The sequence below is a fragment of the Cryptotermes secundus genome, unplaced genomic scaffold (assembly GCF_002891405.2).
Source record: "Cryptotermes secundus unplaced genomic scaffold, Csec_1.0 scaffold454, whole genome shotgun sequence".
NCBI classification, from domain to species: domain Eukaryota; kingdom Metazoa; phylum Arthropoda; class Insecta; order Blattodea; family Kalotermitidae; genus Cryptotermes; species Cryptotermes secundus.
The window spans coordinates 139,508-163,296 of NW_019729215.1; the positions used below are offsets into that span (position 1 = coordinate 139,508).

Genomic DNA, 23,789 nt, shown 5'->3' on the forward strand with positions numbered 1-23,789 from the left:
CTTGTGAGTTGTCCGGAGACAAAGTGAATAGAATTTTATGTGAAATGTTTCCTACAAAACGCATAACACTGTATATGAACTCAGAACAAGTGACAGAACAATGTGGTGAAATATTAAACTGCACATCATGGCGGGAAGGTGCTAAAAGGTGCACAATTTCGTGCGACTGTGTTAGACGAACTGAACAATAAATTCTATTAGCATGGCTAAGCTATGTAAGTAAACCTTGGGAGAGGGACGCTTCTCAGCATCAGCAGACAGACCTGCTTCACGCCCCCCCCCAACCAGACCAGCTCGCGGCGTCTCCCGTTGCGCGAGCTGCAGCAGTTCTGTCCAGTAGCGGGGCGACGGGTGTGTCAACTCAGAAGTAGGTATATAGGTGGTCTAGGCCCGGACAGACAGACAAGCTCTCAGGCCAGCGAAGGATCACAATGTGGAGCATGTGGAGGGAGGTACTCCTCGTGGTTGCAGGCCTCGGCCTCTGTCAGGCATCGCTGCCTCTGCGTGAGTACATCTGCACTGCAGGTTCAGAATTTGTTTCCTGTGGGGGCGGGCGGGCGGTCTCTGCAATTCCGCGTTCACGAGATCCTAACACACGAACTGTAAGTACGTGAGCATGTAACTGGCTTATCTTAAATCTTAATGTAGCGTAAACACGTTCCGTTACCATGGTTACCAAAAGCTTTTCTTGCGGAGAAAATCATCGGGAAAGAAAGTTGCCTGGACTCGAACTCACGCATGTCAAAGCAAAATCGGACCGTTTTCCTCTCGAACTTTCGTTCTGCCAGTTTTCTGTGACGTCACATTTCTGAGAAACAGTGACATGGACAGACAAACCGGCATTTGACTGACACCGTGTAGTCTGGTATATGGCTGCAAACAGTTCAGGGGAAAATACTGTCTTCGTCCCGTGAGTAAGATAGTTGCAGACACCACGTCGCTACGAAAGTCGGTAAAAAATTACCAGTCGTTAGCCAATCAGGGAGGACGCTGGTTTAGGTAGTAACGCTACTGACGTATTCGGACATAACCAGTTCGAGTCTCGGCGGAGACACCAACTATCCTGAGACGTGGTTCGAAGTACTCGCAGGGACTGAGAGAAACCTAGGCACTTCTCAATCCATGTCTTGAACAGGGCGAGCACAAATGGTCTTGGCCAATTCGCTTTTCGTTTCTTTGGGCGTGGAGTGGGACAGTCCACTTGGTACTGCGGCCACTACTGTCCTGTTGTACCAGCCCCAGAAGATAGATGAGGGTTGTGGAGCAGTCAGTGGAATTAGGATTGGCAAGGGAAACCGAAGTACTCCAAGAAAACCTGCCCCAGTTCCACTTTGTCCACCATAGATCCCACATGTCCTGTTCTGGGCTCGAACCCGGGCCGCGGCATTGGGAAGCTACCGACTAACTGCCTGAGCTATGTCGCCATCTTCTTCACTGCGTGTAAGTAAAGTAAGTAAAGGTATCCCTGTAACAGGCCGTGGAGGCCCATAGGGTTGTGAGACAATCGGCTCACAGATAGCGGTGAGGTTGTCAGCCTTCCGTGCCGGCCTCCCTTTAACCGTAGGAAGATTCCTGGTACTCATTTCTGTTAGAGGCTGAGTCGACCCCAGGGCCACAGTGCGGCTGGAAGGATTAAGTTAACTGAAAAAAAAATCGACCTCATCGAGAATCGAACCCGCGGCCTTCCGGCTTGTATCATAGTGCTTCAACCAACTACGGTACCGCGTGCCCCGCGCAACTGGGTCTGCCCGCCTTTATTCAGGACTTTGGTGACATCAGAAGGCCTGGACATATCACCTTGCCTGATTGACAGCAAATCTCCTGAAACTGCGAAGATCAGCTGTGCTCGTCCCGTGACACAGTCACAAACGCAGGGAACATGGAGAAAGTTGCGTTGCGCAAGTCTCGCCGCGCCCCACTTTACAGACGCAGTATTGCGGCGCACAGATCACCAGAGCTTCCGTCACTTGCTCTGCGCAACTGCAGCTTACGCAACCGCCCCCCCCCCGCCCCCGTGTCATGCACAGATTGCATGAAGAACGTCATTCATAGCAGTATTATGTTTTGGACATTATCCATCGTCTTGTCTATTTTTTAAAAAACCGTCCTGTTTCTTTTTCAAAACACACGTTTCGGAGACTGCATTCTGTCCCCGTCCTCAGGTAAAACCTACTCAGTTGGGTCCAATAGACAGAGCTAGCCCCTATCTCCGGAGGGGGTACCACATTGGCCCCGGTACGAATTTTTCTGGCTATGTTCCCTTCGCGCCATGCCACCGTGGCACGCCGGGTAATCTTCCTCCAGGCTACGGTCAGTCTCTTCCGGGATTCCTCCCTTCGGCTTCTGGGGACGCCCAGCGACCAGATTCCGGTCTCTACGCCGGCATCTCTGCGGCTTCTCCCTTGGAGACCTCTCGATCCTTCTTTACGGAATGCATTATTCCTGGAGCGGGCTCCTTGCACTCCCGACTTCCTTCCGCCTTTCCTAGACAGGAACTTACTGCGGCCAGCATTTCTGCTTCGTACGCATCCACTTCGGCCACCAGCTTGGTTTCTAAGTTGTTCATAATGGCTAGCATGCTCTCCGTCGCTGGCTCCTTCATTTGTTTCCAGCTGTCACGAGTTTATGGCTGCGTGACGAAATGACGCGTTCTAGTTCGGATGATTGGATTCATTAGCACTTTGGTTACAAATTCTCTTAATCACATTTAAAATCAACGCTGCCGCTGATTTGCACATAGCCCTCTCCTGGTAATGCAATCAAACACGGGAACTTGCGCTTCAAATCACTCCAAATATTACACACGAATACACTCCTAATGACGCTTCAAATCTTCACAACTGTCACTTAAATACTGAAAACCGTTTGTCTGTAACTGTCGTTATATAGCCTCCGCACCGAACCCGCACGGAAAACACAGTCCTGCTGCTGCGTAAGGAAAACACAGAAAACGAGTCACAGGATACGTACATTGCCAGTCCATTGGCGCGCTGACTGTTGCCTAGCAACGATCTATAAACATTCATCCTATGTTGTAATGCACTCATCTGAAGGTTTGTTTGTTTTCCAGCCGCCTACGTTAAGCCATGCGCACGATCTGACCCGGATTTCAACGCATGCGCCCTAAAGAGAGCCAGAGAAATCATCCAGCAAGTAATAAGAGGTAAGAATTAAATAAACACACGACTAAAACTGTATAAATGCTTCTCAGCGTCACTATTCGTGCTACATATCTCACCCACCTCATCCTTTCAGTCAATTCACTTAATATTCCTTGAGCCTGCGGTCTTCTAAGAACCACTGCCTCCTGCACGAGAGGTTCCCCTTCTCTGTTGTAGTTCCAGGTCTCGTGAATCATTCTCTGCATCTCCACAGTCATCTCTGACGCTCCCTTACCTTCTGGCTTAACCATCTTTATTAGAGGCATTCTAGCCACACGCCCCAACATTTCCGTTGTCTTTTGCACAGTTCCCCAGTTCTGATTCTGACGCTCTTCTTCGCCTTCTGGGCCGTAACACTGCCTCCTCGACCAACCTAACAGAGCTGTGGGCTAACTCAAAATGGCCATGAGTCCCGCAGAACTCAGGACCAAGAATTACTGTGCTGGCGCGGCCAGCAGCAATTTACACACCCGTACAACACACATAAATTGGCGTGTCTTTGTGTATCAGGCGACAGGAAGTACAAGGTGCCAGTGCTGGACCCCCTGGAGATTCAGGAACTGAAGATAGCGGAAGGAGGCCCGAGACAAGTCGGCCTGACCCTCATAATGAGGAACGCAAAAGTGTTCGGCATGAAGGACAGCGACCTAAAGGTAACGAGGTGAGTTGCGAGGTGCTGTGTAACAGATCTGCTGCTTTCGTTGTTCTCCACAACTTTCGTTCAAAACAGTTTTTGTTCCGATAAACATTGAGGGAGTTACGCTGGAGATGCGCGCGCAGAAAGGCGCGTAGTTCTTCACGTGACGTCTCCGTTATTTTCGTCCGGTTTCAATAAAAGTTTGACAAACTTCCATGGGACTCCCGAAACACCGAAATTTAATGAAACTTCGTTCAGCGGTTGTCCGGTTAACTGCAGACGGTCAGGCGTGACGTATTGTTACCAACTCGCCAACAGAAAGTAAATGCTTGCCGCAATAGGTCGACTGACTGGTTGCTTGGGTTATTTAACGACGCTGTTCCTTCTACAGAGGTCTTCATTCAAATCGGACAGCCTGCAACCATAACACGACTGTAAGGTTTTGCCACCGCGCCCAGCTGCAAGCTAAATCGTGTGCCTGACGTCACAGCTAAGAGAACACCTGGCAGTATCTCCAGGCAGATTAGGCAATAGTCGCTACCTTCCACATCCTTCCTAATTCATTATTCACTCAAGATATGACTTGACGCCATGAGCGACCCTAATTACACAATACTAAGTTTGAACGAAACTGGTCAGTAAATCGGGTACTGTTACCGACAGGGAACCAACCTCACATATATTTGTTTCTTTATGATTTACTCAATGACGCTTTGAAACACCACTATTGGCAAAACTTCCCTTTGTGAACCGAAGCCTTCTTCAGGAAAATGTTCCAGTTCCCGCTTCTTTGGAATTCGCAACAACAGTTCTGTTACAAAGAAAGGTCGGCGTGTAGCTCTCAACTTGGAGGACCAGGTTCTGTATTCCTGTCCCCTGACCGAGGCGCCGGGTTCTCCTTCCGTCGCCTCCTACGCCTCGCAGGGCTACGGTGGAGGTATTTGAACCCGCCTCACCACGGGAGGGGGGATGCTTTTAATATCTTAGATCAGTGGTTCCTAAACTTCTTCTCGGACCAGCGCTTCTCTTCGTTACATAAACTCGTCAGCAGCGGTTTGCACAACCCACCAAGGAAGATAATAACAATAAAATAAATTACTACTTCAAACAAAAAGAATTCCGTGACCTGTAGTCCTGAAGCATACTATACCGACTGAGCGACCGCCGCTTGTTGGCAAAATTCGTGCCAAATTTTGCGGATAGAGGATGTCACGTGGCCAGCGCAATGGATCCCCACAGCCGTTAATCTTGGTTTTCTAGACCGGAGCCGCTATTTCCTTGAAATAGCTCCTCAGTTAGTAACTGCTTCACTGTTAGTAAATTCTAAACGCCATGAATGGGCTTCATGAAATGATACCAGTTTCCCAGTTTCTAGTGTAAAGTCGCTTCAATCGTAATTCAGCGAACAACGCGCTTGGAGGGGCCCACCTCCAGCGCCACTCCCCCAAGAGGCGGTGCAGTCCACTCTGAGAACCACTGGCTTACACCACATAGCTTCGAAGAGCATGACAATCGGGGCATATAGAACTGAAAATCAGCCTAATTTGAGGCCTAAGCTAGTACCATCGTGGAGGGATCGAGGAAAACCACGAAAATAACCTCAGAATAGCTGGTGTGTTCTCCAAGTCAGCTAACACGAACTTTATGAAAACGTCTTGCAAGGATTCAGCGGGATGTGCAACAACGAGTGAATAGTGGCCTCTCACTGCTTTCAGGTTCGACTTCGGCAAGAAGCACGTTCACTACGAGATGGCGCTGAGGCGGGCGGAAATCATAGGGAAATACAGCGTCTCGGGGAGGATCCTGCTTTTGCCCATACTCGGCAACGGTGACCTCAACATCACGCTAGGTAAATTTTCTTTCAGCGTCATCCTCGTATATCTGTAACGCAATTTATGTAGTAGGTCACGAACGAGCGGTAAGTCTATTCTTCAGTGTATTGTGTCCCCTCTGGGGCATTGACAATGTGTTTGTCCGGATATGCGAAGCGTGGCAAGCTGTATATGGAAGAAAATTTATGACTGTCTGTTTTTGCGTGTTATTTGATGGACATGGCGTTAAAGTTCGGCGTCGACGTATCACTCGATAATGTGTAGGACTGGAAAGGGATACAGAAGCAGGTAACGGCACGGAAACCCATGTAACAAATTCTCGTGTTACGGATTACTGAATTGTGCAACCTGTATTCTCGCTGCTAACTGAACTGTAGGACTGACAACGCACCCCGAGGGCAAGGACTCCATATCTTGGCTATAAAACCGCTCAGTGACTCGAGATACCGGTAAAGCCCACGGAAACACTTTCAGAAGCTCAGATCATGGGGAAGTTCTGAGGTTTCCATGGTAGTAGTCTAGGCTGTGACATCGTGTAGTCTGGTCAGCAGATACGGTTTGGAGGAGCATGCTGCCACCATCTTCAGGGTCATGCTGCCACCATAAAGATGCAGTGTCAGTAGCTACACTACACAGCGTTGAACTGTAGGATGATTTGGAAGGAAGCGGTAATATACCGAGACTGAGTAAAATCGAGAAACTCAGACAGCATTCCCAGTATCCAGACCGAGATTCAAGCTGAGCAACCGCGTATACGAGTCTAGAGTGTTGTTACCACGTCTACCAATCCCTGAGGATGGAAGAAGTACATTTTTTGAAACGCTGATACAAGAATACACAGTGTCACAACCCAGAAGACCATAGTCAGCCGGAGTATCACTGTTTTCTCAGATGTGACGCCGTGCAGCCTGGAAGAAAGATACCACCTTTTCCTACGGCCCCAATTCCCATCCTGAAGACACGAGATAGAAGAATCCTCTCAAAATACAGACCTCACGGCGCCACATTCCACTTTTCTTCATACTCACTGCTCTGAGATTCTCAGACATTAGGTCAAGAATACGTGGATATACACCTCCACTCCCCCCATATGCGTTCATGGGTTGGTACCTAATTAAGCACAGAGAAAACGTCACCGTTTACATAATCATGCAGTCTGTGTGTCCCTCAGAGCTTGGTGACAGAGCACTATTTTCGCTTCCAGAAAACGTCACGGTGACATATGACCACGACTTCACCCTGGAGCCCATGAATGGTGACGTTTACTTGGTGATACAGAACCCCAGGACAACAGTGACTCCGGCCCGAGCATACATCCAACTCACGAACCTGTTCAACGGGGACCCCGTGCTCGGTGAGTGACCCCACTGTCATATCAAGACAACCACATTTATAATAACTACCTCCACGTAGCTTCAGTCCTTCCTCTTTACCGTGTTCACAAGAGCTTGCCACTAATATCTATCCTGAGCCAGATGAATCCAGGCCTCACTCTTCCATCCTACTTCTTTAAGATCCATGTTAATCTTATCCTCCAACCTACGGCTGTTTCTTATTAGTAGTCTCCTTCCTTCAGGAATTCCATCCGAAATTATGCACTTCTTATTTCCCATGCATGCTACACAACCTGCCCACAACATCCCCCTTCGCTTCACAATTCTAACAATATCTGGCGAGGAGTACAGATTACGAAGCTCCTCAATATGAAATTTTCACTCCATCCCCTTGTCACTTCCTCAACCTTTGGTGCAAATTTTCCCCTGAGCACTCTCAGGATGTGCGCTTCTCGTAACCCTCCAAAGACTGAATTTCTTTTAAGTAACGTATGAAGATTCAGTCCGTACCTCACAGGAAACATTACGTCTCCGCTACAGGGCCCAACCGGTTAATTCTGTTTAGGGAAACAGTCGCTGTTTACTGTGAGAGCCATACGGAACACACATATACACTCTGTGGGCAGAATGCAGAGTTTTAGTATGTTCAGTCCGTACCTCACAGGAAACATGTCTCCGCTACAGAGCCCAACCGGTTAATGCTGTGTAGGGAAACAGTCACTGTTTACTGTGAGAGCCATACGGAACACACAGATACACTCTGTAGGCAGAATGCAGAGTTTTAGTATGTTCAGTCCGTACCTCACAGGAGACATTACGTCTCCGCTACAGAGCCCAACCGGTTAATGCTGTGTAGGGAAACAGTCACTGTTTACTGTGAGAGCCATACAGAACACACAGATACACTCTGTGGGCATCATGTGGGGTTTCAGTATGATAAAGCAGGTGGTACATATACTAACCACTGAGCCGTAAAGGGCAAAGTTTCACACCGGCACAAAATTACAGCATTGCATATTTTAATCTTTATGTTTGCACGAGGACACTACAGTAGCTAAAGCGGGTTATGATTTGCTTCTGACAAGGGCGGATTTTCCTGCCATTTATTGCTCCCATCTTCTGATCTTATTCGTAAATACCTGATAACATACACAACTGTATGAGTGTTACAGAACAGCGCCACTGAGGCCACATAAGGGGCTCACGCAAACTTGACATGAGTTTGCACTGAGGCAGGCCACACGAAACCGAACAAAGACTAGCCTGAGTTGCTATGGTAATCACTGTTGCAGGGAGGCAGATGAACATATTCCTGGATGAGAACTGGAAGGACGTGTACAGGGAACTGTCCCCAGCTGTGATCACAGCCTTCTCAGAAATCATCAGCGCAATCATCACAGGTATTGCTGGATCAGTGCCCTTCGACGTGGCATTCCCGGAAACGTTGCCACCCAGTGCTTAGGTTCGGAGCCTTGACACGACTCGCATAAGCTAATGAGAAACAGTCATCAAAATCACCCCGGCTCCGGGCGTCCATACCGGCTCAGTGCTAATGTTGAGTTTGCTCGTGGGCTGTGTCGCTGCCTCCATCTTCAGGGTGAGCAAGCTGAACAGGTGTTCACATATATAGGAGTTGTGGTCGTCGAACAGACATGTGGAGGACAGGTGGGGCAAATGGGACATTATCGAAAGCCCCCTAAGCGCACTTGCTTGCAATGTCGCTTAGCCACATGGAGGGTTGGTCAAGGGTAGGACACGATGGAAATGGGAAGGAGGGGAAGCAACTCCATGCCCAGAAATGTGTTCATTTTGTTAGTTCATGATTATATAAGAACCACTTGAAGAGAATGAAAATGGAGGTACTGAGGAAGACTATGAGAAATAATCAGTATGCCATTACACGCGCCCGGAGCCTAGAACACATATGGAACACAGTGCTGCTCGCCTCACAGAGTCATCTTGTCTAAAATAAGGTTTCTATCAAATGCTTCAGAAAATATGATCTTGGTAAACTTTGCATGTTTTATTTTTTAATTTAAGGTATAAATTCCAGGATAGAATACACCCACATCCCTCAACTGAATATATATATATACATATGTGTGTCTATGCTGCTGAACAGAAATCTTCGTAAGATCGTCTGGTATAATTTTACCCTGAAGCAGTTATCCCCCCCCCCAAATACCCAAAAGACCACAATATGAACCTTGAGTGTCAGGAAAACCTCAGCTTTCGGTAAGCAGATTCTGTGTATGTTCAGGAGTACAGGAAAGAGGTGACAGATGCATGCGTCACCCCACACGCACGAACATCAGAATGTTTGCCATCACACACACACACACACACATTTTCACGTATGAAGTCAGCGGATGTGCAGAGAACCATCTTGGGGTCAGGGCAGCCTCTCGGGGAATATGACGTCATAAGGCACGTCTTTCGCGATGTTGTTGACAATGGAACTTATCACCACCGCAATTTCGTGAGCTATTTTCGGCGCCATGTCTCTGAACAGATCCTGCCAGTTGTCGTTTATGATCTCGTTCAGTCGCTCGCCTTCAACATGCCACGAAACAGAACAGAGCATCAGCTGCTAGCCAACAGCACAACCCACAGAACTGGGAGGCAACCTTCAAACCCACCTTAATATTATCATCCAATCTCTCTTAGGTCTTGGGAATGGCTGCTTGCCACGATGTTTACCCACCAAAATTCTATATGCATTTCGCGTTTCCCTATCCAAGTTGCATGCCTAGTTCCGTCATATCCTTTAGGTGATCTTTGTAAACCACAAATCTCAAGGTATGTCCTCTCAGCTTCCTTACTGCGTAAGCAGCCAACTGCTGGGTCAGAGATGAAGCTCCCAACTTAGAAACGGGGGATGTGATAAGGTGACAAATGGTGCAATGATGATTAGCAGGGAAACCTGCTTCAGTGCAGCTTCGCACATGACGTCACCTGGCACTGAACCCAAGGCTGTGTAAGATGTTTCCGAGTGACGTGCTGACGCACTGCGCACATCCTGACACTTAACAGCACTAGAAACTGAGACACACGTCACCCCACTGACTTCCTGAACTGAACTAAGTAACTCCATGCAGCTGACAGTTGCTCAGCCAGCTCCGTGGAACCCGTAGTCTCATTACCATGTTTACAAGACCCCGCCACTGGTCCCTATCCTCAGAGAGATAAACCCATTCCACAATCTCACCCTATTTCTTTGAGATACATTTTAATATTATATCCTTTCATCTATGCCTAAGTGTTCTTAAAATGAGGTTTCCCTACAAAACTCTGAATGTTCTATGTCTCTTCCGTCCCTTGCATGCTATATGGAGCATCCATCTCATCCTCCTTCAATTTGGTGAGGAGTACAAGTTCTGAAGCTCCTCCTCAGACTATTGTTAGCGGAAGTGCTGGGATCGACACTTACCCATGAACCTGTCTCCATCAAACAGGTTCGACAAGTGGATGTAAGCTTTGGAGGGCTTTATGACAGCCACAGGGTCCTTCAACAACAGATGTTTGTACTCTCCTTTCTGCTCCAGAACCCAGTCGTAGGAGTACGTCACTATGTTGTTCACTGCATGAACACAAAACATCGCTTGTTACTCTAAATAATGTTGCTCGGCAACGGCCCGTAAACAGCGATCTGTGCGATCCGTGCCGAGATGTTATACGCGGGACAGTTAGTGAGGAGTACTGCAGTTCAGTTGTTGTGTGCTACTGCTGTTAGAAGCTGGTAGCTGAGGCCCTTGGAAGCCGCTACCAACCAACGGCTAGTGGGGACTGTAACAGACTGAGGACACACTTGTGTGTGCAATAGTGAAATGTAAAGTGTTGTCACGGATGTATAAGAGATCAGTAATTCAAATTACCAATCGAACCCCCTTCTATAGTCAATCACGTGACAATAAGATCCTCTGCTGTGGCAGTTCAAGACCCCCACTTCCAGAAGCTGGCTGGTCAGTGTCACTCAAATGTTACCCTCAGCTAGTCACGATATCCGCTGCAATTTTGAGGAGACCGAGGGCTCGTCAATGGACCTTCCTGTGAGCCACAAGGGTGCAGTACAAAAGAAGTCCTAGTTCCGAAAAAAAAAACAGATTGACACGTAAATATAAATCAGTCAAAAATCTATTTTAATTGACATTCATTTTCGAAGTGTGCTCAGGCAGCGAAGCTTGTCATTTGTGTTCTACGTGTACAGGGTTCGAAACTCGGCCGATACTTCCACCATTACGATTGAGGATTTCGTGCTATTCCTCGGGCGCTCCAGGCCTTAAAAGAGGCAACGAACAGCCCCTTCCGCGTCCTCTCCACTACACCATCCACACTAACCAGCCCTACACGCTGACGACGCCATTAACGTTGCGAACAGGCGCCCTGACGGAACTACAATCCTGACAGTTTCTGTGTTGTTCGCAAGAGATGCATTTTCTTATACTGAATACACCGTAAGTTTGTTTCCATTCGCTGCAACAGCAATGAACAGTTGGGTAACAATTAAATCAAGTGAAGTTTACAATAAGGAAGTATTTCAGTAGGTAAGAGAAGGGTAAGGCTATCCATGTAACAGGCCGTGGAGACCCATAGGATTGTGAGACGTTGAGGGTCCCACAATTTCTAGACAACCGCCTCACAGATGGCAGTGAGGTCAGCCTTACACGCCAACCGCACTTTAGCCCCACCGGAAGATTCCTGGTACTCATCTCTGTTAGAGGCCGAGTCGACCCCAGGGCCACGGTGAGGCTGGAAGGATGAGGTCAACTGAAAAATTCAATGACCTCATCGGGACTTGAACCCGCGATCTTCCGGCTTGAAGCATAGTGCCTGAACCAGGTACGCTACCGCGTGCCTCCAATATTTTAGAAGTTACAAAGAGATATTTTAATTAAGTTTTTTATTTTATTAGGTCACATGACAGATGAAAAAGCTGCGAAAATACTGGATGGACAATAACACAAAGAGAAGACGGGAGGCGTTAAATAGGACCACATATGTGAATTATCATTAAACGCAATATGGAATTCAGTACGTGTACAATGGACTAATTATTTCAGCAGAGGAGGACATGTCAGTATAGAGCTAACTCGGATGACAAAATACGTAATTCATATTGTGTAGTCCGTAGCAGCACTGACCCGCGTGGCAGGAACAAGTGCACCAGCTCTCTAATGTTCCCAAGAATCAAACTGAAGGTTATGGAGAACTGGTGTGAGAGAGAGAGAGAGAGAGAGCTGGAGGCAGAACTTGCGAATGCACTTCTGTCATCGCTTCCCATGCGAACAGCACGTACGAATCACGTGCAGCTGTGCTGCAGAACACGGTGGCCCTTGCAGCCGAACAACAGAACACTTGAGCTGCAATATTTTGAATCTGATGAGAGCCACGCTTTTGATAATGATGGCACATAACAAAGCGTTTACGTTTGATGAGAAATAAAATAATTTTAATAAAAATGAATAAATACGTATAGTTAATTCGAAGAAAGCAGTCTTCTGGGATATGGCGCCGTGTAGATGTTGTCTTAACCGACGTTCCTCCGAAACGTCGGTTAACACAATATTTGCACGGCGCCATATCCCGGAAGACTGCTTTCTTCATAGTCACCGCCGTCAAAACCTCAAATCTTAAATAGTTAATTCATTCCACAAAACTAAATTGGCATATGAAATACCTTATACGCCTACTTCAGCAAAATTTCAGGATAAGCCACATCGAGTATAATAATAAATAATTTTGAACTATGCAACATCAATGAGAACAGCGAAAATGGGTGGACAGCGGTGCGACACGTCAAACATGAAACAAACAGCAGCTGCAACACACACATAGCAGCTTGTGGTTTCTCTATAACTCGACTCAAGCGCTCGTATCAATTGGGTATTAGGTTTACACCACTTGAAAACGCGTTTCCATGGTCCCTATCCTAAGGCATTTTATTCTTCCCAGCACGATAAAAACTTGTCTGAAAGACGCAGAGAATGATTTACGAGAGCTGAAAATGAAGAGGAGGATGTATAAGGCAAAGAACACAGAAAAGTATGGGAATCCGTCACGAGGCCAAAGTTCTGAGAGAACCTTGCAGCGAAGGCGTGAGTTCCATGTACCTTACAGAATTCTAAGCATAAGTTTCCTACCAACGGAAGTATTCCACATCCCGTCAGATTCCTTGCAAGGACCTTGAAAATCAATTTCGTGATTTCTAATCAACTCAATTATTGAATCAAGTTCCACTTCGAACAGTGCACTACCATACACGCACAATAATGTAGAGCGAGCATGTGATGCTGAAACAAGCACGGGCTTCATGCAGCAAATGCTGGAGACATGAATGCCAGAGCAGGACAGTAACAGTGTACGTTACCCATCGTCACGTTGATGTCCCCGTTGCCATGGATTGGCAGCAGCAGCAGTCGACCGGATATGGTATACTTCCCCAGGAGTTTCAGTAGAGGGATGCTGAAGTCGTGGCTGAAATGCCTCTTCTTGAAATTAAAACTGAAAAAGAAGCAAAAGCATTGCATAACTTACAGTCTCGAAAAACACATTTCAGGTTGCGTCACCAACCGATTAGGGCACCTGCGTGTTCAGCGAGATCTCCGGTATGACGATCTTGGGTCCCATCGTAAGTTGAAAACAGAACCCCAGTTACTTAACCCTTCAAATCCCAGTAGTTAGTATAAGCACCACCTCCTTTAATATACTAAAACTCTGCATTCTGCCCACAGAGTGTATCTGTGTGTTCCGTATGGCTCTCACAGTAAACAGCGACTGTTTCCCTAATCAGCATTAACCGGTTGGGCTCTGTAGCGGAGACGTAATGTTTCCTGTGAGGTACGGACTGAACATACCAAAACTGCATTCTGCCCACAGAGTGTATCTGTGTTCCGTATGGCTCTCACAGTAAACAGCGACTGTTTCCCTAAACAGCATTAACCGGTTGGGCTCTGTAGCGGAGACGTAATGTTTCCTGTGAGGTACGGACTGAACATACCAAAACTGCATTCTGCCCACAGAGTGTATCTGTGTTCCGTATGGCTCTCACAGTAAACAGCGACTGTTTCCCTAAACAGCATTAACCAGTTGGGCTCTGTAGCGGGAGCGTAATGTATTTCCTGTGAGGTACGGACTGACTTTGATTTGTTACATAGAAGAAATCATTCCTTAAAACTTTTCTCATATATTTAGGCTCCTTGAGGCACATCTTATATTGAATGGACGTAATATCCCATTCGTCAATCATGTAAAATAACTCAGTGTAATCTTCGATAGGAGGCTTACACGGAGACTGCACACAGAAATGATTGAAGCCAAGGCTTTCGGAACATTTATCAGAATCTGCTCCCTATTAAAAGTGAGTGTTTAAGTGCCAACATTAAACTAACCGTTCATAAGGCACGGCTCAGATCAGCAATGACTTACGCTTGTCCCGCCAGGGAATTAGCAGCAGACACCTGCCTCATATAATTGCAGCGCCTGCAGAACAAGGTTTTCCCCGCTAATGCAAATTTTCCAAGGTGCACACTGGTCCATCATCTTCACATGACTTTCAACCTTCCGTATGTATACGATTACACAACTCTTTTATTGACCGTCACAACACAACAAACAGAAAAAATCAAGGTTAGCGCCCAGCTATGGTTTCGCTACATGTTTCAGCCACTAACGGCCACCATCAGGCAAACACACATTAACAAACATATACCACCGAACTGCTGTATATTAGATTGGATACAATGTTACTGATCATTTGAAATACTTTGCGTAAAAATACAATAAATCAGATAAGTAAGATAAAACTTAATTGATGTTATACAACATCGTTTTATACAATAATTTTTAGTTTTTATATAATCTGACTCACTGTATTTTTACGCAAAGTATTTTAAATGATCAATAACACTGTATCCAATCTAATATACAGCAGTTCAATGGTATGTGTTTGTTAATGTGTGTTTGCCTGATGATGGCCGTTAGTGGCTGAAACATGTAGCGAAACCATAGCTGGGCCCTAACCTAGATTTTTTGTTTGTTGTGTTGTGACGGTCAATAAAAGAGTTGTATATTGTAACACAACAGGATGCACGAAATGAAAATTATACGATTGTAGTATAACAAAATTGTGTAGGCAAGAAATACATGTAGAAGTCATACAAAATCACGAGAATGAACATGTTCGCCGTATAGGACAAAATGAAGCCAGACACAGAAACTATAAGAGGCTTGAACTTGGCGGTGGTGAAGCTTACGACTGTCCAAGTGATTATGCCGCCGTTATAGCATAAGATACGTAAGACAGGCTTGACCTGCATTGCAGAGCCTGTACTGACAGAAGACTCGTGTACAGTGCACAAGGAAGCATTTCCAATAACACGCTGTATGTGCGATACGTACACTTGACAAGGCCAAGCATATTCATAGGAGACAACCCCATCTTATCGTCAGAGAAGCTGTTACGTAAGGATTACGATCACAAGGATTAACGTGTATGGTGCAATAAACTGCCTCGTCATCTTACAGCAAACCCTCGAAATCATTTCAAGAGACTCACAAGCTTGTGTCTGAGGTTCATGGTTCCCACAGCGATGATTATGAAGACACACATCTTCTGGGATAAAACCCTGTGTAATCTGCTAGAAGTTACCGACGTTTTGAGAAAAAAGCTGCCTCTATCTTCACTGTCGCAGTGTATATCGAACAAGTAAATAACCAGGCAGCAAGCACTATGCTTGTTCAGTGCTTTTGCTACTAAATATTCGGTGTCTCAGGAACTAAGCCAGCTCCTGATGACGGCAGAGTAGGCCTAAAAATCTAGTGCAGTGACGAATTTTAAAGGGCATTATTTTCAAATCCTGATATTGTTGCATGATGGGCGGCGAACAGAACCGAAAAATAAATTCCAATAACAACTTCAACAGGTTTGTAAGGCACAACACTGTAGAAGCATTTGTTCTTTTGACATTGAGAACTTGTTCTGGGTATGTCCTTGCAGGAGATAAGGACAAGGAGTGGCTGCCTCAACTCACTCTGACTTCAGCAACACGGCGGTCCTCAGGCCGTGCAGTTTAACGTCCCTCAGTGTGAGGTGGAGCCCGGCTTGCTTGGGGCCATTCTTCACGTCTATCACTTTTATCGCCATTGGGTCCACGTTTGTTATATCGTAGCTGCTGTCACCTGTGGGACAAGATCGGTAATGTAGCACACCTACTTCCCGGCGGCGCTCTTTCACGGTTCATCACACACACACAGATATATATATATATATTAATGATAATTTATTATACTGTGGTAACTAGGTTCTGATACAACTTCTTTACTAAAACCGTCACAACACAACTATATCAAGGTCAGTGCCTAGTAGGCCCTGCACAGCCAAAATTGGCACTGACCTTAATGTAGTTGTGTTGTGACGGTTTTAATAAAGAAACTGTATATTACAACACAACAGGATGCATGAAATGAAAATTACGTTCTGATATGTATCAGTCTGAAAATGGAAATTTCCCATCAAGTTCCTGTGGGCGTATGCTTCATCAAAGTAAAAACAAAACTAACCGTCCAAGGACTAAGTCAACGTCAGACGTGGGCAGACATGAGAGAACAAGGTATTCTTCTTCCCCTTGCTATTTTGTTTTTTCAGGACCACAACAGTCTCGTATATATTGAGGTGCAGGTTGGTGTCAGACCTCTCTACAGCTACACTCACGAGAGGTGGAGTCATTTGCAGGTCCCTGTGCAACTTACAGCTTTTCTATGCCTGCAGTCATACACTGTCCGAAATCTTGCAGACCTCGTGTGAGACGATACGGTTACTGTTCAGAACACAGGTCGTGAGCCACAGTGTGATAACCACGGGTTAACGTATTGTTGCTCGGTGCCTCGGCACAGGGAGAACCTCACCTTTGACTATATACGGAATGGCTTCGTTTCCATGTTGCAATGTGCAGTCGTTGAACTTGGGGTCACTCCGCGCACAGGGCTTGATATACGGAGCTGGAAACAAGGAACACATAATCAAAAAATTTAGTAAGCTGTTCTGACTCGAGTGCTGATGTTCCGGGAGAGAAATGAAGTTAATAAGCATACTGCAATGTGCCACTTCCGCTTTATTGCAACAAAAGAATAAACACAATTAATTAGCCAAAACAATATTCTTACTGTCACGTAATTGCATGACTATAGACGGGGTTTGGATTACCAATCGGGTTCACGGCACGGTTCGATACACAGCGCGCGACTACACTTTACAGTTCACTGTTACAAATATACAAGTATCCACAGTCGCGTCCTCACTTCCGTTGCTTTGTAGTGGCTTTCAACCCTCATCTGGGTTTCAGAACGGTTCACGGCCTCAGCTACGAGCTTCTGACAGCAACAGCTCACAAGGACTGAACCGCAGCGGTCCTCTAACTCACTCACTATCTCACCAACCAACTCACTTCTCCAGTCGTAACCTAAACCTAACACTTCCTGTATTGCAGTCACACGTATCATCTCTCCCAGTACTGTCTTTAATTTCGCTCTATCTCTGCCCGTTCCTGGGCTAGAAAACTGTTTGCACTGTCCTAGTACGTTAATATAGTTTATTTGCAACAGGAATCGCAATGAGCCGGGATAGCGCAGTCGGTATAGCGACTGGCTACGGACTGGACGACCGAGAGGTCGGAGTTCGAGTCCCTGTAGAGTCAAGAATTTTCACTTCTCCATGTCGTTCAGATCGGCTCTGGGGTCTACCCAACCTCCTGTCCAATGGATACTGGGAGCACTTTCTCGGCGGTAAAGCGGCCGGGGTGTGAAGCTGACCACTCACCTCCATCTAGTGCCAAGGTCAAGAAAATGTGGATCTATACATCCACTCCCACATACGCCTTCACGGCGTAGTGCTTAATAGTTAAGCGCAGGCACAACTTTACATTTTACCTTTACAACAAGAACTGCTTTCGAAAAATGTTTGACAGTTCCTGCCGTCTGGTGCGCTACAGTCTTGTTTGAGAGAGATTACATGGAACTGAGAGCAGCAGCACGCAAGATGGCCCCTCTGTTTGAGAACTGGGCGGAACTCAAGGCTCAAACAGGCAGGATGCTAACTTCGCAACTTCTCGAATTTTCTCGAACATTAAGGAAATAGCAGTTACAATGAGATTTATGATATGAGGATGTGTCGAGATTTGAATCCTCGAACTCGGGGTTCAGAATCTGGCTGCCGTTAATCTCCCGCCTCGGCCAACCAACGTTGATGCTTCAAGCTCATCTTCAACAGTTTGTATTCAGAATTACTCGTTCCGTTTTTTACATGGTCGATCAGTTTCTCTTCTGCCTTCCACTGTATGCTGGCAAAACCTTCCAGGAAATTTACAAGGTGCGACAATTTAATTCCCGGAATGATCCTGTGAAAGCAAAATGCGCCTACCTGCGCACTAGAGGCTGCTGTCGCCTTCGAAACACTCTCCTTGTGGAGCTATGCAGCGCCTTTCACATCCTATCACTACAGCTACTGCTCTTAGCATTCCAAGCTATTCAACTGCTCTGAAGATGGAGGCGCTACGTTCCTCCGAAACGTCGGCCAAAACGAAGAACACACGGTGCCTAAACCCAGAAGACGACTTTCTTCAACACCTTAATATTATTTGTCGTCCATTCGTTTAGAAGCTATTTGCTTGAGAGTATTCCTCGTTGTTGGATTCATTCGCGCTGCATTCGATTTGCGGCGCGGGTCCTGGCTGCTGTGTGCAGTTCTACACTTTCATTGTTAGTTTCATGAGTTTCTTGCTTGCGTTAATTTTACTTAGGCCTCTTGTTTGAGCCGGGGTACGCAGTAGCGTAGTTGGTTGAAGCACTATGCTACAAGCCGGAAGGTCGCGGGTTCAAGTCCCTAATCCTTCCAGCTGCACTTTTACTTTTTTTTTTTTTGCTATTATTTGTGGACTTCGTAGTGATGTCCGTGTAGTATTAATATCTGCAATGAGTATAGGATCTTTCATTACATATTATTTGTTCCTTTACGCTAGTTTACGTTCATATTTAAGTATAATCCATTGGCTTCTACGTTTTTTAAATCGATGACGACCAGGATGGAAATAACATTAAGATGGTAATTAATTTTAATTCCGAGCTTAATTCACTTTAATTAGGAAAGGTCGCGCCCACACGTGATATATAGCTCAGACACAGAGTGCAACAATTTAACAAGATAGACAACACCTGATGATGGTCCTGTACGACCGAAACGTGTAGTTGTACTGAGGAACAAGGGTGACAGGACAATACGCTGCGAATGAGACAAAAGATACATGAATGCAATAGAACGCTTAAATTCAATATTAAAATAATTAACAATTACAGTAAGAAATTAAACAGAAATAAATCGAATATCTCCATCTTCACCACAGCACACCTCGTCCGAAACCTCAGTAAGTACCTAAAATAATATACGTGTAGAACCGCGTAACGCGGAAACCACAATATGAATGTCAGCGCCCTCGCCCTCACGTTTTATCCCAGAAGAACAAGTGTCCATATTGCTGCTGATCTCGTTAGCATCCCATTATACAGCCAACTACAGAATTCAGAAAACTAAAACAATGCCCAGTCGTTACACATTTGGTTCATCAGTAGAAATGCAAAGCACTTGAACCGTTGCCTGACTCTGGCAGCAGGAGCCGACTGACATCTCCGTACGACGGGACGCGACGCGTCGGCGCTCTGAAATGCACACGCGGACGTGCTTCTGGCAAACATAGCATGGCGGCACATAGTGCTGAAAGTAGACAAAGCACATGGCTCCCAAAAAATAAACAACGACCTTGAAATATAAATCTTAAATTCACCCACAGGAAAACATTAACTTTCCTACAAATGAGATGAGTGAGGCAGGCAGCCTCTGAGAGAGCGCGTGGTCTGTCTCAAAGCACGCCCTCCCTGTATTCCAATCGAGCTGCTGAAGAAAACCGCGAGAAACCTGACTTATGTTGGTCGCTAACTTCCTCTCTTTGCAAAGATATAACGGCGTGTAGTCTGGTAAAAGTTCGACATTTCGGAGGAACGCACCGCCTCCATCTTCAAGTTCAAGAGTAAGCCAAGTAAGCAAACAGTCCGAAGGAAACAACGCTCACATCTGAATCGGTTTTTCTACACGCGGCTCAATCAGCTTGCTCAGCTTACGCATCTACCCTGAAGATGAAAGCAGTACTCTCCTTCGAAACGTTCACCGCTGTGAACTCGCCAGCAGCTATACAGTGTACTCACGCAGAGGGCGGACCGCCAGCGCGGCAGCGGCGAAGGACACGACAATCCAGCTAACGGCCAGCATCGTCAGGAACCACTCTCCCAGTCCTGTAGCTGACACGCATTCGGGTCTCCAGACGCGCGCCTTAATATATGCACGGGCAGATGGCAAATATTTACAGGAGGCCTTAAGTTCTGCTTCTGTTTTTTATGTGTTCTCTCTCTGTTAGCGCACAGCAAAGGAATCTTCCAGGAGGTCAAGGATCATTCAGGGCTGCTCGCTTACGTCAGAGTCACATCTCCACCATCTCATCCTCGTCAGCAAACACGTACAATATGCATGAGTGCTGTTCTCTGGAATCTCAACACGCAATACCCTGCCAGAGCATATGGCGCCGCATATCTGGTCACTTTCCTGTTTCGGGGCATTACATCCTACAAGATGCTGCTGTGATAAGAATATGCGCTTGGCTTGCTTGGTTTACTCATCAACCATGAAGATGGAAACAGAACGTTCCTTCGAAACGTCGGTGAGCTTCTACCACACTTGAAGGCGTCACATCCAAGGACAAGCTGTGAGAATCTCAACTCCAACGCCGCACCCCATCTGAGACCCGGTCTCACTGTTTAAGCACGACCTAGGAAGGATTGACAGAAGATGGAGAAAAATACATAATGAGGAGCTCCATAATTTGTGGTCGTACCAAATGTTATTAAGAGCGCCAAAAGCAGAAAATGAGAGGCAGGACACGCAGCACCAACAGGAGACAATTGGAAGTAGGAAATCCTGGAGGAAGGACACTAATTTTGAGCGGGTTGGCATAGCGGTAACGCTCTGCACTCATATTCAGAGCGCCAGCTATCCTGAGTTTTCCTCAGTCCCTTCCTAAAAGAATGGACGTGAAGACGAGAACTTCCAGGCTTTTCCAGTTCATCCAACGCTACACAGTGCAGCTGCCGACACAAAAAAACATTCGCAAACCGCAACGGTTCAACGCGGTGTCAGGGCTTGAACTGCAGTCATACGGGGGGGGGCTATTCTGAAAACAGCAACGAACGGCCGCGTTTCTTAAAAGACTGAATTTCTTGACTAGGTCCTTGAGAAAGACTCTGTTGCGTTCAGTGAGTCACTCGGAGTACCCGGAGTGGGATAACGACGGCAGGAACGCGAGGCTCAGCGCACATCACGAGTGTGTGACGAGGGAAAGTTTCCATGTGAGCACATCGGCAGTGATATTGTTCGGTACAGCCCTTGAGGGTCCTTGTGACAAGTGGATGTTGACGTCGATACAGGCGGAGAGAAAAAAAAAAAGAGTCTGAATATTGGCGCATGCGCAGGAGGCGGTGCCCGAGCCATAATTCGCTACCAGCACCTGCCCTGGCATCAATGGCGGCCAGGTGTGAGCGTTGGAATATTAATATCAATTGAGACAAAACTCGGGCAATCTACTTCTCTCATCGAATTGGACCACCTGGGTCTCTTCTTACACTGAATGGACGGATCATTCCATTTGTAAACAGTGTTAAATATCTTGGTGTAATCTTCTATAAGAAAATTACATGGAGACTAAGCCTAAAAATGATCGAAGTCACGGCCTTCAGAACATTTATTAAATTGTATTCCCTATTCAAAAGTGAGTGATTGAGCGCTAACATTAAACTGACCCTCCCCAAAGCTCTCATTAGATCGGTAATGACTTATGCTAGTCCTGCCTGGGAGTTTGCGGCAGACACCCAACTAGTGAAATTGCAGCGTCTGCAAAACTAGGCTCTCCGCACCACTGGCAATTTTCCAAGGCGCACACCGGTCCGCGATTTACACATGGCATTCAAACTTTCATACGTATATGACTACATAACAAAATTATGCAGGCAAGAAGCAGAAGTCGTTCTAAACCATGGAAATGAAAATGTTCCCAATACTGGTCAAGGCGAACCATGACACAGAAAGTATAAGAGGTTTAAGCTTGGCGGCGGTCAGGCAGTGTCTAGACTGCCGTTGTAGCGAAAACTACTAGAAATGTGGCATAATTTGGTGTGCTGGTATATATACAAGGCCTCTGTCAGTCCAAGCTCAGCACAGCAAATTATGCCTTGTCTCTAGTAGCTTCCGCTACAACGGCAGTCTAGTCACTACTTGACCGCCGCCAAGCTTAAGCCTCTTATACTTTATATGTCGGGCTTCGCCTTGACCAATATTCCTTTAAAATCAAGTAACAGCATGTAAAAGTTAAATAGTGTACATTCTGACAACTGACATTACTACCGACAATGACCCTGACACATGACAGACCCGTCCTCTCCTCAGAGAGGGCGCATCATATGGACAAGAAGAAACTGTCACACAGTAACTAATATCTGGTCAGTCGCACTGTGACTCTAGCTGTCCCTGGCAACACCTACCGAAACGTCAGTGCCCTGGCAATTCATAACTTTCCAACTCTGCGCAACGACACGCTAAAGCCGAGAGGGTTAATACAGCGGTAACGCTCTCACTTGCTGATACTTAGGTGTGACGTCTGCTTATGCACGTTGAGATATTGCAATGTGACCATTCGGAAGCTTACAAAGTGGCAGATTTCCTAGTCACTTCAGCGCCCTATATGACGTGGCGCTAGTCTTGCTCAAACAATTTCGCTCATCCGCCATATTGTCATTAACATCTGTAAGAAATGAAAAGATAAGGTGTTGGTGTGTCCTCCAATAGCATAACATTCATACCGAATTTCGAGGAACTCGGTCAACCGTTTCACACACAGGCAGCGCAAAGGTGACGTCATAAGCCCACTTTCTGCCTTTGCAACGGAAAACTGGGTAAATACGGTACACTAAAAAATAATTACCCATTGGTGTAAATTTTTTAAAACCGGTAGAATAAGGTGAAGTAATACCAAGAGATACTGCGTCAAATAATGATCAAACTAATGGCATTTAAATGGGCAGGACACGCAGAATGCGCGTACCAACAGTTTTGGTGGGACAACCTGAAGCAAAGAGAGCACTACCAAGACCTAGACACAGATAGGAGGATAATAATAAGATGGATCTTATATGGGAGATTGTGGACTGGATCCATCTGGCTCGGGGTAGAGACAGAGGCGGTCTCTTGTGGACGCGGTAATGAACCTTCGTGTTACTTACGATGCTGGCAATTTCTTGAGTTACTGAACAATTATTAGCTCCCTGAGAAGGAATCACTGACGCGCGGTGTCCAGCAGACCTGTCAGTATCGCCACTGTCCACTGCTCACCCCACGCACTCGCATAGCCTGGGGCCAATACGTGAGTTAATGGACTCTGCGTGACCAAGGTGAGCCTGCATGAACCTCTCGCTATTCCTGACCACCTACACGTACACAGTTGCTAGTCCACCGGTCTACACTCGTACTGGGGAGGAACTGCTAGTCACTGGCTTCAATCCCAGGCCAAGTGGGATTTGCGGTGCACTGGCGTCCCCAGTACATTCTCGCTGCAGCAACTGCTTCACGTCCATCTGCAAGCCACCAAGCCACTGGAGAACTTCCCTGCATTTCGTAGAAAGCGGAGGATCATTACCATGTCCACAACAGCCCACCATTGGCGTCCGTCCTGAGCCAAAT

The 23,789-nt window shown here is 46.4% G+C and overlaps 2 protein-coding genes across 2 annotated transcripts; one reads left to right on the forward strand and one right to left on the reverse strand.

Moving 5' to 3' along the window:
• Window positions 1-325: 325 nt before the first annotated feature.
• On the forward strand, window positions 326-8,981 carry LOC111865464 (protein takeout-like). Its single transcript, XM_023853533.2, has 6 exons — window positions 326-504; window positions 3,071-3,163; window positions 3,672-3,822; window positions 5,514-5,647; window positions 6,835-6,984; window positions 8,257-8,981. Exons 1-6 carry the CDS (start codon window positions 432-434, stop codon window positions 8,424-8,426), a joined length of 771 nt encoding a protein of 256 aa, XP_023709301.1. The 5' UTR covers window positions 326-431; the 3' UTR covers window positions 8,427-8,981.
• LOC111865465 (protein takeout) lies at window positions 8,967-20,326 on the reverse strand. Its single transcript, XM_023853534.2, has 6 exons — window positions 20,213-20,326; window positions 16,868-16,960; window positions 15,994-16,141; window positions 13,332-13,465; window positions 10,395-10,544; window positions 8,967-9,517 (listed from the first exon to the last, which is right to left on the reverse strand). Exons 1-6 carry the CDS (start codon window positions 20,274-20,276, stop codon window positions 9,357-9,359), a joined length of 750 nt encoding a protein of 249 aa, XP_023709302.1. The 5' UTR covers window positions 20,277-20,326; the 3' UTR covers window positions 8,967-9,356.
• Window positions 20,327-23,789: the final 3,463 nt, after the last annotated feature.

What these genes read in the sequence shown, in the direction of transcription:
- LOC111865464 (XM_023853533.2), top strand. Translation starts at nt 432, where the DNA reads ATGTGGAGCATGTGGAGGGAGGTACTCCTCGTGGTTGCAGGCCTCGGC. An exon ending in AGCGACCTAAAGGTAACGAG is followed by an intron (nt 3,823 to 5,513) that starts GTGAGTTGCGAG and finishes CACTGCTTTCAG; the next exon opens with GTTCGACTTCGGCAAGAAGC. An exon ending in CAACGGGGACCCCGTGCTCG is followed by an intron (nt 6,985 to 8,256) that starts GTGAGTGACCCC and finishes TCACTGTTGCAG; the next exon opens with GGAGGCAGATGAACATATTC.
- LOC111865465 (XM_023853534.2), bottom strand. Translation starts at nt 20,276, where the DNA reads ATGCTGGCCGTTAGCTGGATTGTCGTGTCCTTCGCCGCTGCCGCGCTG. An exon ending in CATTCCGTATATAGTCAAAG is followed by an intron (nt 16,142 to 16,867) that starts GTGAGGTTCTCC and finishes CTTGTCCCACAG; the next exon opens with GTGACAGCAGCTACGATATA. An exon ending in TGATGGAGACAGGTTCATGG is followed by an intron (nt 9,518 to 10,394) that starts GTAAGTGTCGAT and finishes GGCATGTTGAAG; the next exon opens with GCGAGCGACTGAACGAGATC.